Here is a 12,665-nt window from a genome sequence, read left to right on the forward strand (position 1 = left end):
CTAGTCTTTTATGGATGTGCCTTACCTGCCTTAGTGTCTCTCAGACTAAAAGACTCAGCTTCCTTTCTGCTAGTTGTTCACATTGGTGGGAGAAAAGCCATAGAGGGCCCCCTAAGATAGGCTATTTGCCAGGCTCTTGTGGCTTATGTCTATAATCTGAGCTACTCAAGAAACTGAGATCCAGAGAATTTGAAGTCAGCCTCAGTCAGAAAAGTCCATGAGACTCCTATCTCCAATCTAGAAGTACAACTCAAGTGATAGAGAACACGCTAAGCAAGTGAGAGGCCCCAAGTGAAATCCCATGCTACCAAAAATAAGAATAAGACTGACAAGGGATAAGAAGGGGACAGAGAAAAGAGAATAGGAAAATATGGAATGGGTCTGGGTCAACAGTTTATTTCCTTCCTAGCTGTGCAGTTTTAGCAAGTCACTTCCCCTCTGAGCCTTCCTTAGCTCCACTTTAAAGGTGGTAGTACCTCCTACAAGGGCTGTCTTAAAAGCCACATGATCTGACAATGGTTGGAGTTCTTTCTAATTTATAGAATACTGTTTATATTTTGAACCACAGTCCTCTACTGCTACCACAATTGTCTCTTGCTAATGTCCTTTTCAGTGGACAATCACTTCCCTTTTTGTCCCCTAAAATCTGAGAGTGAGCCATTTCACTGTAAGTTTGTCACTCCTCTGCTAAGTGTCTACCTGTCACTGAAAAAAAAGTCTGTGGTATACAAGACCCTCTATTATCCACACCACTACTGTCACTTCTCTTAGTATATACAAACATGCCTCAATGTCATTGCATGCCATTTTCTCTCTCATTTCCTGTCTCCAGCATGCTGACCTTGCTGCTACCTTTAAATATGCCAACCACTCTTCTGCCTCAGGCCTTTGCTCAAGTTATCCTTTCAGGGATACTTTTCCTTACCATCCTCTAAATTACAGCCTCTCCTAGTGTTTTATTCTAGTGGAAGTAGACTGATAGAGAAACACAAAAATTTAATAATATTGTACATGTGAATTGGTTTAGCCCATTTAGGCTTTGCCTGTTTGAGCTATTGTAACAAAACTAGTTAGTTATAAACGAGTTGTCTTATAACCAAATGTATTTCTTTCTAGGAGCTGGGAAATCCAAGATCAAGGTGTAACAGACCATGCCTGATTAGCACTCCCTGGTTTATGAGGATCCTCTTAAAGCTGTAACTTCACATAGCCTAAGGCATGGGGACATGTTGGTCCTGTTTTAAAAAAAAAAGTACAAATCTCTTCAGATTCTGTCGAAAGGTCCCAGCTTATAATATTATCACCGTAAGGGTTAGGGTTTCAACAAAGAAATTTGGAGGGAACACAGATATTCAGTTGATGTGTGTTTGTGTATAATCCTATTATATATATGCATGTGTGTGTGTGCGCGCGTGCGCGTAATATTGTCTAATACTGTTGTATCTGTATATATATGATTCCTAACCCCCAATTAGAGACGTTAACTAGACAGTCTAAGAAGGACACATTCCTTTAAATACACTCTCTCCTCTCTGCTCTCCAAAGTCTCTGCAGATGTTGTCTCTCAGCATGGACATTTAGAGCAGGGAGAAATGACTACTGGCCCAGAGCCTCCTTCAATTTCTTGTCTACTAAGGATCTCTAAAAAGCATTACAATGTCTATGCTTCTAATAATTCCTGCTTCTTCTAGCTTGCTTCTTCCCTTGTCTGGTCAGTGTTCAACCACAAGCTTGAAAGTAGATTTGCTAGAATCTCTTCTCCACAGAGGAAGAGGTTTTAGCCTTAGGACACAGAATGAAAATATAAGAGGAGACAGTATTTTTTAATTGGCTTTTCTCTCTCAGATATATTTAGCTCTTCTACTTGGTAGTTACGTGACAGTATGTCTGAGGTGCTAATAATAAGACACATGCATGGCAGGACTTTGTGGCTCAACAGATGTGCTTGAAAATCTACTGTGCTTGAAAATCTACAAAACAGATTCTTCTATGTGCTAGGGAAATAGAAAGGAACAAGATAGAACTTCCATTCTATAGAGAGGAGACAGATAATAAACAGGTGCATAAACTTATTCTGATGGTGAGAGGTACTAGATTGTGAAAGGTGGTTGGAAATTGTGGTTTTACTAAATCATGGAAAGCTACTGTGAAATTTATACATTTGAACCAAGACTGAAATAATAGCTATCAGCAGGGCACATGTTTCCCAACACCCAAGGCAAAGACTGGTTTGCTCCCTTAGTATATGACATTGAAATAAGAACCGGAAGACCGGGGCCAGGAGTTTGGCCTAGTGGTTAAAGTGCTTGCCTAGCATGCACGAAGACCCGGGTTCGATTCCTTGGTACCATATACATAGAAAAAAGCCGGAAGTGGTGCTGAGGCTCAAGTGGTAGAGCTCTAGCCTTGAGAAAGTCCAAGGACAGTGCTCAGGCCCTGAGCTCAAGCCCAGGACTGGCAAAAAAAAAAAAAAGAACCTGAAGACCCCTTCCTAAGCAGTTGCTGTTTGGTTCTCCTCATTTAGTAATCTTTCCCTTTGCTATGAGTTTTCAACCACAGGACTTTCATTCTCTCCTTAGCCAGAGCCATTTTTACTCTACTGTTTATAGATTTGCTATTCCTTCTGTTCTGAATATTCTACACTGCAGGATAGTGCCTTACCTCCAAAATCCCATTGTGAACACCAACTTCATCAAATTATTTTCTGGGCTTTTACCTAATGTAATTGCCCTTCACTTGCCTCAGGACTGACCCATCATAGGCTAACTTGACCTGTTTACTTACCCATTTATTATCCCTTCCCTCTTGACAACAAGATCTGCTTTAGTTCGACTGTCCTCTCAGAAAATCCTGATACAAGAGTTTGGTACAAGTCTTTTGTGTTCAAATATAGAATCCCTCTAAGCCTTCCAGTCCTTTGAAGAAAACTCTAAGCATTATCTATTACATTTTCCTTTAAGTTCCCAAGAATTTGGCTCTGATATCACTTGGCTACTAGGGTCTCTAGAAATGATCCCCCAATAGCCTAAATTAAAGAAATTTCCACACTCAAAAGTTGGTTGTTAAAACACTAGGGAAAAAGATGTGATTCTCGAGTGTTCCAGAGGAATAATTGTTTCATACAAAGAAATAATCAGGTTCTATGGAACTATTCATTACCAACAACTGAATACTACCAAACAGTGGTATAGTACCTTTAACAAGCTGGTGCCTTTAACAAGCTGGTGGAAAATAGAAAAAAAGAAAGAAAGAAAGAAAGAAAGAAAGAAAGAAAGAAAGAAAGAAAGAAAGAAAGAAAGAAAGAAAGAAAGAAAGGAAGAAAGAAAGAAAGAATCCCCCAAACCCTAATTTCTCCTACCAAACTCAAATGATCCCCTTCTGTCATTGATACCTCAACAATATAGGACCTCTGATTCAAACAGAATCATACCTGAATAGAAACTTCCTCCTGACTATTTCTCTCCCCTAATCCTTGCCCCCAACCCTGTCACGGGGCTTGAACTCTGGGCCTGGGCACTGTTCCTAAGCTCTTTAGCTCAAGGCTAGCACTCTGCCACTTCAAGCCACCTCACCACTTCCAGTTTTCTGGTGGTTAATTGGAAATAAGAGTCTCATGGACCTTCCTGTCCAGGCTGGCTTTGAACTGAGATCCTCAGATCTCAGCCTCATGAGTAGCTATGATTACAGGCATGAGTCATCAACACCCAGCTCCTCCTGACCATTTTCTTTTGCCAGTCCTGGGCTTAAGCTCAGGGCCTGAGCACTGTCCTTGGATTTTTCTCAAGGCTAGAACTCTACCACTTGAGCCTCAGCACCACTTCTGGCTTTTTCTAAGTATGTGGTACCAAGGAATCAAACCTGGGTCTTCGTGCATGCTAGGCAAGCACTCTACCACTAGGCCAAACTCCGGCCCCCTCCTGACCATTTCTAATGCTAAGACTTACTCTACTGAACAAAGATTCAACTTTCCCTTTGTAGACAATTCACTCCTAGTCCACCAGCTGGTGTTTGAACACTGCTGTGTGCATTACCTGTAGGGTCCCTTATGTGGCAGGCAGTAGTTGGGATAGGCCAGCCAATTCGTGTCTGTGATGTAGTACTCTTCTGTTCTGCAGGCTCCAACCGATACCTGGAAAGCAGAAACACTTCCCGACTGAGTAACCAGGACCCTTCTTTATGGACAGTGGAGGATGTGATGCAGTTTGTCCGGGAGGCTGACCCTCAGCTTGGACCTCATGCAGAGCTCTTTCGAAAACATGTAGGTGGCACTGCCCAGTCTCCCCATTTGCTGAGTTGTGTTCCTACAGTTCGTTAGACTCTCACATGGTGTCATAGACTATCTCAAGTCCCTTGAAGCAGACTGCAATAATAACTATAAAATATAGAACAGAATCTTGGATCTCAAACAGACTTAAGTGTTTACCTCAGCGTTTTAGTTCAGGCTCCTATTTGGCCACATCCAGACTGGATGTGTGGCCTGGAACTCAATTCCTGGCACAGGTATCTGCCTATTTTCCTAGGAGTGTTTGTTTGCATACCTGTCATAGCCCAAGTTAAAGAATCCTTTGCAAGTGGCCCCAATACCCCCTCTGCCTTGGTCATCTATCATTGCTTGCTCTTTGGTGAGCTTACAGCATCTCTTCAAGGGGCATCTGGTCCCATGGCCAGACATTGCTCTTCTCTGCTCTGGCCAGACTCCAATTTGTGTCCCCAGTTTGCTATTGCTTAATGTTTATTTTTCCTACAGGCATTCAGCAGGTCTACTACCTGGCACTGGTCATGTAAAAACATGTATTGCTGAGTGGACTTGCAGGGACTCCAGAGCTGACCAGAGAGCTCACAGACGCTTAGTGAATGCTGCTTTGAGACCAGCTCACACAGAGGGGTCTGTACTGCTCAGGAAAGGTGCTGAGTCACAGAACTGCAGCTAAAGGTCAAAGTCAATAGAGGCTGTATAGGTTCATTGACTAGGTGGCTTCTAGGAAAGATGGATATGAGCTGGTCTTAGAGGCTTAGTGGTAGGGATGTGGGCCCCTGTGCAGGCAGTAGAGAAAAGAGTATGGCATGAGCTGTGTGAAGAGTCTATCCTGCTGGGTTCAGCAGTGCATATCTGGAAGAATGCTTTCAGATGCCAGCATCCTGACTGCATTCCCTGGGTGGCCTGCAGGCAGAACTTGAGATTAAGCCAGCCAGGCCTCTGATTGTGTCTCACCCTCCCTGTCTACCCATCCATTCGCACCTCCAGGAGATTGATGGCAAGGCCCTTCTCCTTCTGCGCAGTGACATGATGATGAAGTACATGGGCCTGAAGCTGGGACCTGCACTCAAGCTCTCCTTCCACATTGACCGACTGAAGCAGGGCAAGTTCTGACAGGAGTTGCAACCTAGACAACTGAGCAGTTGGGCACAAGCAGCATTCTGTCCAAAAAGGAGGCCACCAGCCTATTCCTAGGTGCCTCAGTGGGTTTCTGGGTCACCTCAGGACTTGATGAGGCTGGGGAGCCACCACTACTACCCATTCCTGCCATGATACATCCTTCCATGAAGGATAGAGGATGGGAAAGTATGGTCCCAGGGCCAGTGCTGCTCTTCCTCAGCCTTCCATGGCATCCAGATCCCCTCTATTTATTTCTCAAGCCTGGCCAACTCGCATTAGGGGTTTAGACTGAGCATTTTGTACATGATGGAGATAAAGGCCAACTCTAGAGCCTTGGAAGGCACTCACCACTTCCTGGCCTTGGTGTGGCATCCATAGCCCCAGTTCCTGCCTTCTCACCAGATCCCACTCTCCAGATTCATGGTGCAAACCTCTATCTTTTTTAAAAATGATGTTTTCTTATTGCTAATTTATTTCTGGCACTTAGGAAACCCCTCTGGTTATTGCTTGTCTTGCACCAGACACTAAATTTGGGGAAGAGGAAGCCCTGTGCCCTGGCCTCAGAGAGGTCCTCTCCAGTATCCGTAGCCTCTTTTCAGAAGACACGGCACTGGGTTAGTTTCCTTGGAGCTGATGGACCCACACTTTTGGCTGTTCAGGAAAGAGTCTTCTATCCTCACCACCACCAGGCCCTTTCTAGCCCCAGGCCCCATCTGTAGTATGGGAGTTCTCCCATACTGTCCACCCTGCTCCTTGTCCTGCCCAGAATTGCTGCAGATGGACCTTATGCCTTTAGTCCAAGAAGGCCAACCCTGAGGTAGAAGATGGGAGGGCCTCCAGCCTGGAGTAGTTCTACCCTTGTGCTCACTCTCCTGTGCTTCCTTGTAAGCAAGTTAGCAGCACTAACTTGCTCCCGCTTCCATCTGGACTATTTTATGTCTATTTGTTTATAAATAAAAAAATATATAGATGCCAATGTCTTTTTAACCAGTTGACAGCTCCAATCACTGTGTGTTCAGTGAGCAGGCCATTTTCCTTCTCTTGGTCTTGGTTTTCTTAGAGGATCCTTAAGAGTTCTCCCAATCCAGCAGCCCTAAGGAACTGGTTATCTTAATGTCCTTGAGGCCAGTATCCCATAGACCCCTGGGAGAACAGCATAAATCCAGGTTCTACACTCAAAGAACTTTGCTCTATGCTATCTAGAAGTAGTTTGAAGGCTGGAAAATCCCAGGAGCCTCAGTGGCTGGCTTCTTCTTCGTCCACATGGGGTGAAGAGAAAGGCAGAACTGTCCAGGGCCCCTCAAGCTCAAGGCCACATATCTTGCTCATAATGAAGTTTCAGGTAGTGGAGGAGGTATAGGAAGCCACAGCTCTAGTTCATATAACTAACATTTTGATGTCACTACCCATGTACCTTATAAACTGCTTGACCTGAATTAGAATCATCCCACTTAAGTCTTCACACACAAAAAATCTATAACTGGGCAATAGTGGCTCGTGCCTATGATCAGGAGACAGAGACCTGAAGCCAGCCTGGACAGGAATTAACCACCAAAAACCCAATTGACCTCCAATTAATCACCAAAAAGCCAGTAGTAGAGCTGTGGCTCAAGTGATAGAATGCTAGACTTGAGCAAAAAAAAATTTAGGGACAGCACCCAGGCCCTGAGTTCAAGCCCCAGGACCAGCAAAAAATTACATTATAAATGAGACAGGAATACCTTTAACCTTCTCAAAGCAGTGGTAGCCTCAGCTGTCCAGCTGCTGAGAAAATAGTGCATAGCTGGAAGAGCCATGGAACACTGGAGAGGGGCACATAATCTTAGCCATTGCTCCATGACTGAAGCTGTGGAGCCAGCAGCAGAACTAGCTGTGCTGTAAGGGTGGGTAAGGACAGGGCACCTGCTCAATCTCTCCCAAGTCTCATGTTGTCACCCTTTGGGGTTTTGGCTTCTTTCTTGCTCTCACACCATGGTCTCTTTTTTCAAGTTACCACCTGAGCCCTGCCTCCAACCCTAAGACCAACAAAACTTCAGGAGCAGCTTCAGAATGGCTGCCATGAGGAAAGTGGCCATTCCCTGCAGTGTGAAGCTGCTGCCTGGTTGAAATATTGCCTGTGGTTCCACCCTCTTTCCTCATAATCAGGGCTTCCAGAAGCAGTGTGTTCAGTATATAATGAGAAGCACTTGTCTAAGCCCTACCCCACCAGGAGCAGGAACACATTCAGAAACTGTACATTATCTGGCTTGGCTCCCATCAAGCAACAGATAACAGCCCTGTACCTTCAAAAGCACAGTGCTTAAAAGCAAAGCTTTTGTCTGTGGCATTGAGAAGTGTGTGGTATCAGGGGGACCTTTAGATTCCTCCCTACAAGTTTTGATCTGGAAGCAGCTGGGCACTGTCACTGCTAGTTGAAGCTTGGGTTTACGACCAATGAGAAAGTAGAGGCTTTAGGCAACAAGACTTAAAAGAGGGGGCAACTGAAGGCTTGCATGGGCTCAGGGGCCTAACGGGACATTACAGAAAGAGAAAGCACATCTTCAGTCATTGGATTCCAGAAACTTCCCAGAAGTCCCATGAAACTTTCCAGAGTCCCATGACCAAGCTGGGTCACGATTGGGCAGCTAAGTCTCAATGGAAAGCTGTGTCACTGTTTGATGTCCCCAATCCTGCTTGTCTGCACCTGGCCCAGAAGGCATTGTTGACCAGCGTGAGATCACAGAGGCAGTTACACAGGCTCCGCCCACTTCCTTGATCTCTAGTTCTTGCCTACATGCCAAGCCCCAAGTGCTGTGGGAGCTGCTGGCCAGGGCCCAGAGGGCTGTGGAAACACAGGTATGGCAACACCCATGGACCTCCAGTAGCCAGCAGGACCAAAGGTCACAGACCTCCTCTTTGATCCTCTGTTTGCCCTGAATTACTCCACCACCAGCTCCAGGCCCTGGCTGTCTCAAAGATCCAGTCCAGAAAGTTGGTGATGCTGGCACCCAAGCTGGAGGCAGGGTGGGGCCTGGGGAGGAGGGGGTGTGAGTGGAAGGCTTGTGTGTTCAGGTGCAGGGGACAAGGGCTCAGCTTTGACCCTCATTCTGACCCTTCTTTAGTTTTTATATGCAAAGGCCATTCTGCTAGGGATGAGAGCTTTTGTTCATGGGCCAAAATATTAACTTATACCTATCCCTGAATACTTTGAAAGCCCCTGCTAGGCTCTGTGCAATTTTAGACTAGGTGGGATAAAGCAGGATAAGGCCTCTTATCTAAAAGGCCTTTTTAAAAGGTCTTTCCATATCCCTGGAGGCAATAAAAATCTTGCAATTGACACAGCTAGGGAACACTCTAGACTATATGCACTCGCCCATCTCTTTTTCTCTTTCCACTCTTCCCCCCCCCCCTCCATCTCTCTCACCTCTCTTTCACCCTGCCCAGACTCAGCTAGTGTGTGAACTCCAGAGGCTGTGGGCTAATCTGAGAGACCAGGGCCCACGAAGAGCAACCAACAGTGAGGAATCCGGTATCCCTTCTGAGCAAGACCTACCATGTCCCCAAGGAAAAGACCAGCTCAAACACCAATGTGGGACCCCCAAGACAGGCAGCCCCAGCCAGTGCTCCCCCCAAAAGAGCCCTTGGCTGAGGAGTTGGACCTTGACACAGTTCCTAGCACATACACTCTCCATGTTGGTCACCTGAACCCCCAGTTCTCAGCACCTGTGCTGGCCTGCATGCTTCGAGACACCCTAGAACAGCTTGAGCTGCCCGTGGCACGGGAGCACATTGAGGTGGTGAGGCGGTCAAGGAACACCTATGCATTGGTGCAGGTAACCACACAGAAGGCCACCTTGGCCTCCCTCCCCTGGCGCCTGCAGATGGCCTTGGAGAAGCAGCTGATCCTCAAAGAGCTGACGGCTCGTGGGAAGGAACTGGTGCTGAGTGAAGGCTCAGTGCCTCTAAACCACAGATGGGTGAGCGAGAATTCCCCAAGTGAGGCCTGAAGGCACACTGGTGTGAGGGAGGAAGGGGGCAAGTCCTGAATGTGTGTGGCTGAGGAACTGAGACAAATCTGTAGCTGTGAGGCTGCTACTTAATGACTCCCTATCTTCAGTGGGAGGGATAGCCCTTGCAAAGCACCTCAGACTGACTTTGACTAATCAAAGGCCTGGGTGAGGCTCTCCCCTCAGACATTTTGTATTCCAAGGCCTGTTGATACCCATGGGTTCTGATTTTTTCTGTAGCCAACTTCATTTGTTCAGGTGATAAAGAGCACCATCCACTGTTCCGAGTGCAGCAGGGTTCCAGGGTCCAGGCTCTGCCCTCAGGAAGCCCTCCATTCACAGGCAGCACAGACACAACAAAACCAAGGTAGCTGGGAGAAAACACAGAAGGGCTCTCACTGCTCACTGGTATCAAATTCAGAGAGGATTTCAACGCAGGCTTGGACTTAAAGAGTAAGGAGACCATTTGGTGTCCCAAGAGGCCACAAGGTTCTGCTGATGGAGACTGAGCCAGAGAGTAAGGTCACTATGCTATGGCTAAGGCAGAGTAAGGCAAATGATTTCTTTGGAGTGCAAACCCATTTTTTGTATGAATTGGCACAGCGCCAGACTGCTCTATGACCTTTCAAGGTGCAAGTGCCTTCTTCCATGGTTTTTCTTATTGATTTTTGGTGGGCCACACCAAACTCTGGGACTGGGCATTATCCCTGAGCTCTTCAGCTCAATGCTAAAGTTCTACCATGTTGAACCATAGTGCCACTTTTGGTTTTCTTTCAGTTATGATCCTCAGATCTCAGCCTCCTGAGTAGCTAGGATTACAGGCATGAGCCACTGGCAAAGATATGCATCTCATCTCCATGTAATCCTAGCTACTCAGGAGACTGGTGAAATGGGAGGCAAGTGAAAAAAGGGATGAGTAATGAATCCCAGTCTGGGAAATGGCCATGAAGACATGCAGTGCCCATTACCCTGGGACAGAACAGAAGCCACAGAGGGAGGGACCAAAGGAATGTAATACTGATCTAGGAAATTGTAAGCTATTTCCAGGGAAAGCAGGAAGACAATGCAGCAGTCATTTCAACCCAGTACCTTGAAAAAGCCCACTGCAGTGGCTGGATTTGAACCCCTGAATTAGGTGGTCTCTCAAAGGCTACAGGAGGGTGGGGTCAATGAGGCCACTCAGCCTCAGTGGGGGCGGGGGGGGGGAAATACCAGGACACTTGTGGGAGCTCTGGACCTGGGCAGGGATATAGCTGGAATCTGACCCTTTCTCATAGCAGGGGCTTTCTTCTACCTGGGCCTACGTACCCTGCTCTTAAATTTCACCCCTGCAGGAGGAGGGCAGTGGCCCCAGCCCAGGTCCCAGCCCTGGCCCCAGCCCTGGCCCCAGCCCCAGTCTTGGCTTCAGCCTACCACCGTCAGCCTGGCCAGCCAACTTCTCGCCTAACCTGGACTGGGCCAGGTGGCGGCAGATTTCTCATCACCGGCCTAGTGGTGTGCGATCTGATAGTGCCATTGAGCACCAGGAAATTCAGGGCCAGGAGCGACTCTTCCAGGGTGCCTTCCTGGGCAGTGAGACACGGAATGTGGAATTCAAGCGGGGCAGCGGCGAGTACCTGAGCCTGGCCTTCAAGCACCATGTGCGGCGCTACGTGTGTGCCTTCCTCAACAGTGAGGGTGGCAGCCTGCTTGTGGGTGTCGAAGACAGTGGCCTGGTACAGGGCATCTCCTGCAGCCACCGTGAAGAGGACCGTGCCCGCCTACTGGTGGACTCCATCCTTCAGAATTTCAAGCCCCAGGTCTTTCCTGATGCCTACACCCTCACCTTCATCCCGGTCATCAGCACCTCTACCAAGAACATGCCTCTCAAGGTGATCTTGCAGGTCAACCGGGACTGTCACATGTCACTGCCCAGCAAGACTGTGGCCATGATGACACCACTCTCGTGTGTAGTGCTGGGGTGGCAAGTTGGCATGTGGAGTAGAAAGCTGGGGAAAGGAGCCTATCAGGCTGCTTTAGGGAGCTCCAGGGCTCAGGGAACCTGAGGACTGAGGCTGCCAACTATGGGTGGCACTACCTTAGCTGCTATTTCTCCTGCCAAGGTGCTCCGCCTGACTGTGCACACCCCCAAGACCCAGGTTGAGCCACAGCTGTATGAGACAGACCAGGGGGAGGTGTTCCTACGGCGTGATGGGAGCATCCAGGGCCCACTGTCCGTCACCGCCATTCAGGAGTGGTGCAGGCAGGTGAGGAAGCCCAGCCAACCACGGAGCAGGCCCCAGCAAGCCTGAGTTCAACAACACCCCATGAGCACACAGAAGGCTTGAGGGAAAATAACCCTACCTCCTATACTGCATAGCTTAGTACATGGCTGGGAGAGGCGTTCCTTTCTATATCCTTTTGAACCCTCCCTGCTGGTAAAGGCTCTCTGTTGAGTGGCCAGGGAACAGGGAGACTGAAAGACTGAAGAATAAGAAGGAATCCCCAAGTCCTATGTGCAGCATTTAGGGGAGGGAGGAGAAGAGAGTACTGGATCCAGTCCAAGGAGACTCCTAGAGGGAATTACCAGGTGATAGAAAAACAGTGCAAGGCCATGAGAGCAGTACAAAGGGTATGATCAGGTGACAACGATCCATAATTGTCACGGTGCCTTGGAGGTGCTGAGGACGGCTGTCTCATATCCCCCTGCTTCAAGGTTAGAGGCTAGACCAAGGCTAGTGCTCCCTCCCCCGGCTGTAGTTAGCTGCAGAAGAATGCCCAAGACAATGTCCTCTTTATCATCTGCTACCACACTTTCCCCTCAGAAGTGGACAGCAGTACTGGGCAAGCTGGAGGAGAAGGTGAAGGTGCTGACGGCGGAGAAGGAGCAACTCCAACAACAGCTAGTGCTGCTGCGGCAGCAGGAGCACCAGCGAGTGTCGTGCACCTGCTGTGTCCTGTGAGGCCCACTGCAGGCGGGTGGTACCCTACAGAGCTCTGCGGAGCCAGGCTGTCCTAGCAACAGAACCCAAGTGGATGGGGTTCTGATGGGGGCTTGGGCCACCTCTCCTGATGCTCTGTACTCTGGGAACCTGTGGCTTCACTGACCAGGCAGTGAAGCTGAGAAGCGGCTCTTAGCTCATCCCCCAGGAACCTTAGCCAGTCACCCGAGAACTGAGCTCCAAAAGGCCTGCCTTCCTTCCTGAATATTCCCTTGGCCAAGCTGGGTCCAAGACTCCAGAGGGCAGTACCAAAAAGGTACCCATCACCATGGAGGTCCCCAGCAGCCAGCAAGTATATGTGGCAACTGGGTATGGAACAAA

At 48.1% G+C, this 12,665-nt stretch overlaps 2 protein-coding genes across 9 annotated transcripts in view; both read left to right on the plus strand.

Moving 5' to 3' along the window:
* Positions 1–6,089, plus strand: part of Scmh1 (Scm polycomb group protein homolog 1) — a 74,728-nt gene extending 68,639 nt beyond the window's left edge. For 4 of the 6 annotated variants that reach the window (XM_090335091.1, XM_090335092.1, XM_090335093.1 and 1 more), the window contains 2 exons: positions 4,116–4,258; positions 5,246–6,089. In XM_090335091.1, coding sequence (XP_090191217.1) covers positions 4,116–4,258; positions 5,246–5,371 — 269 coding nt within the window. In that variant the 3' untranslated portion in view covers positions 5,372–6,089. Of the gene's footprint in view, positions 1–1,116; positions 1,282–4,115; positions 4,259–5,245 lie in introns of those variants that run through there. The other 2 variants (XR_016535986.1, XR_016535987.1) reach the window with 2 other exon arrangements.
* A 1,992-nt stretch (positions 6,090–8,081) lies between these two features.
* Slfnl1 (schlafen like 1) lies at positions 8,082–12,373 on the plus strand. Of its 3 annotated transcripts, none has more exons than XM_090333792.1 (5): positions 8,086–8,212; positions 8,801–9,333; positions 10,698–11,234; positions 11,466–11,609; positions 12,168–12,373. In XM_090333792.1, the coding sequence occupies exons 2-5, from the start codon at positions 8,911–8,913 to the stop codon at positions 12,303–12,305; spliced, it is 1,242 nt and encodes a 413-aa protein (XP_090189918.1). In that variant the 5' UTR covers positions 8,086–8,212; positions 8,801–8,910; the 3' UTR covers positions 12,306–12,373. The 3 variants fall into 3 exon arrangements, with proteins under 3 accessions (XP_090189920.1, XP_090189918.1, XP_090189919.1); XM_090333793.1 differs by lacking the exon at positions 8,086–8,212 and adding an exon at positions 8,278–8,351; XM_090333794.1 differs by lacking the exon at positions 11,466–11,609 and having other exon boundaries at positions 8,082–8,212.
* Positions 12,374–12,665: the final 292 nt, after the last annotated feature.

The sequence above is a fragment of the Megascapheus bottae genome, chromosome 6 (assembly GCF_031878675.1).
Source record: "Megascapheus bottae isolate mThoBot1 chromosome 6, mThoBot2.hap1, whole genome shotgun sequence".
NCBI lineage: Eukaryota > Metazoa > Chordata > Mammalia > Rodentia > Geomyidae > Megascapheus > Megascapheus bottae.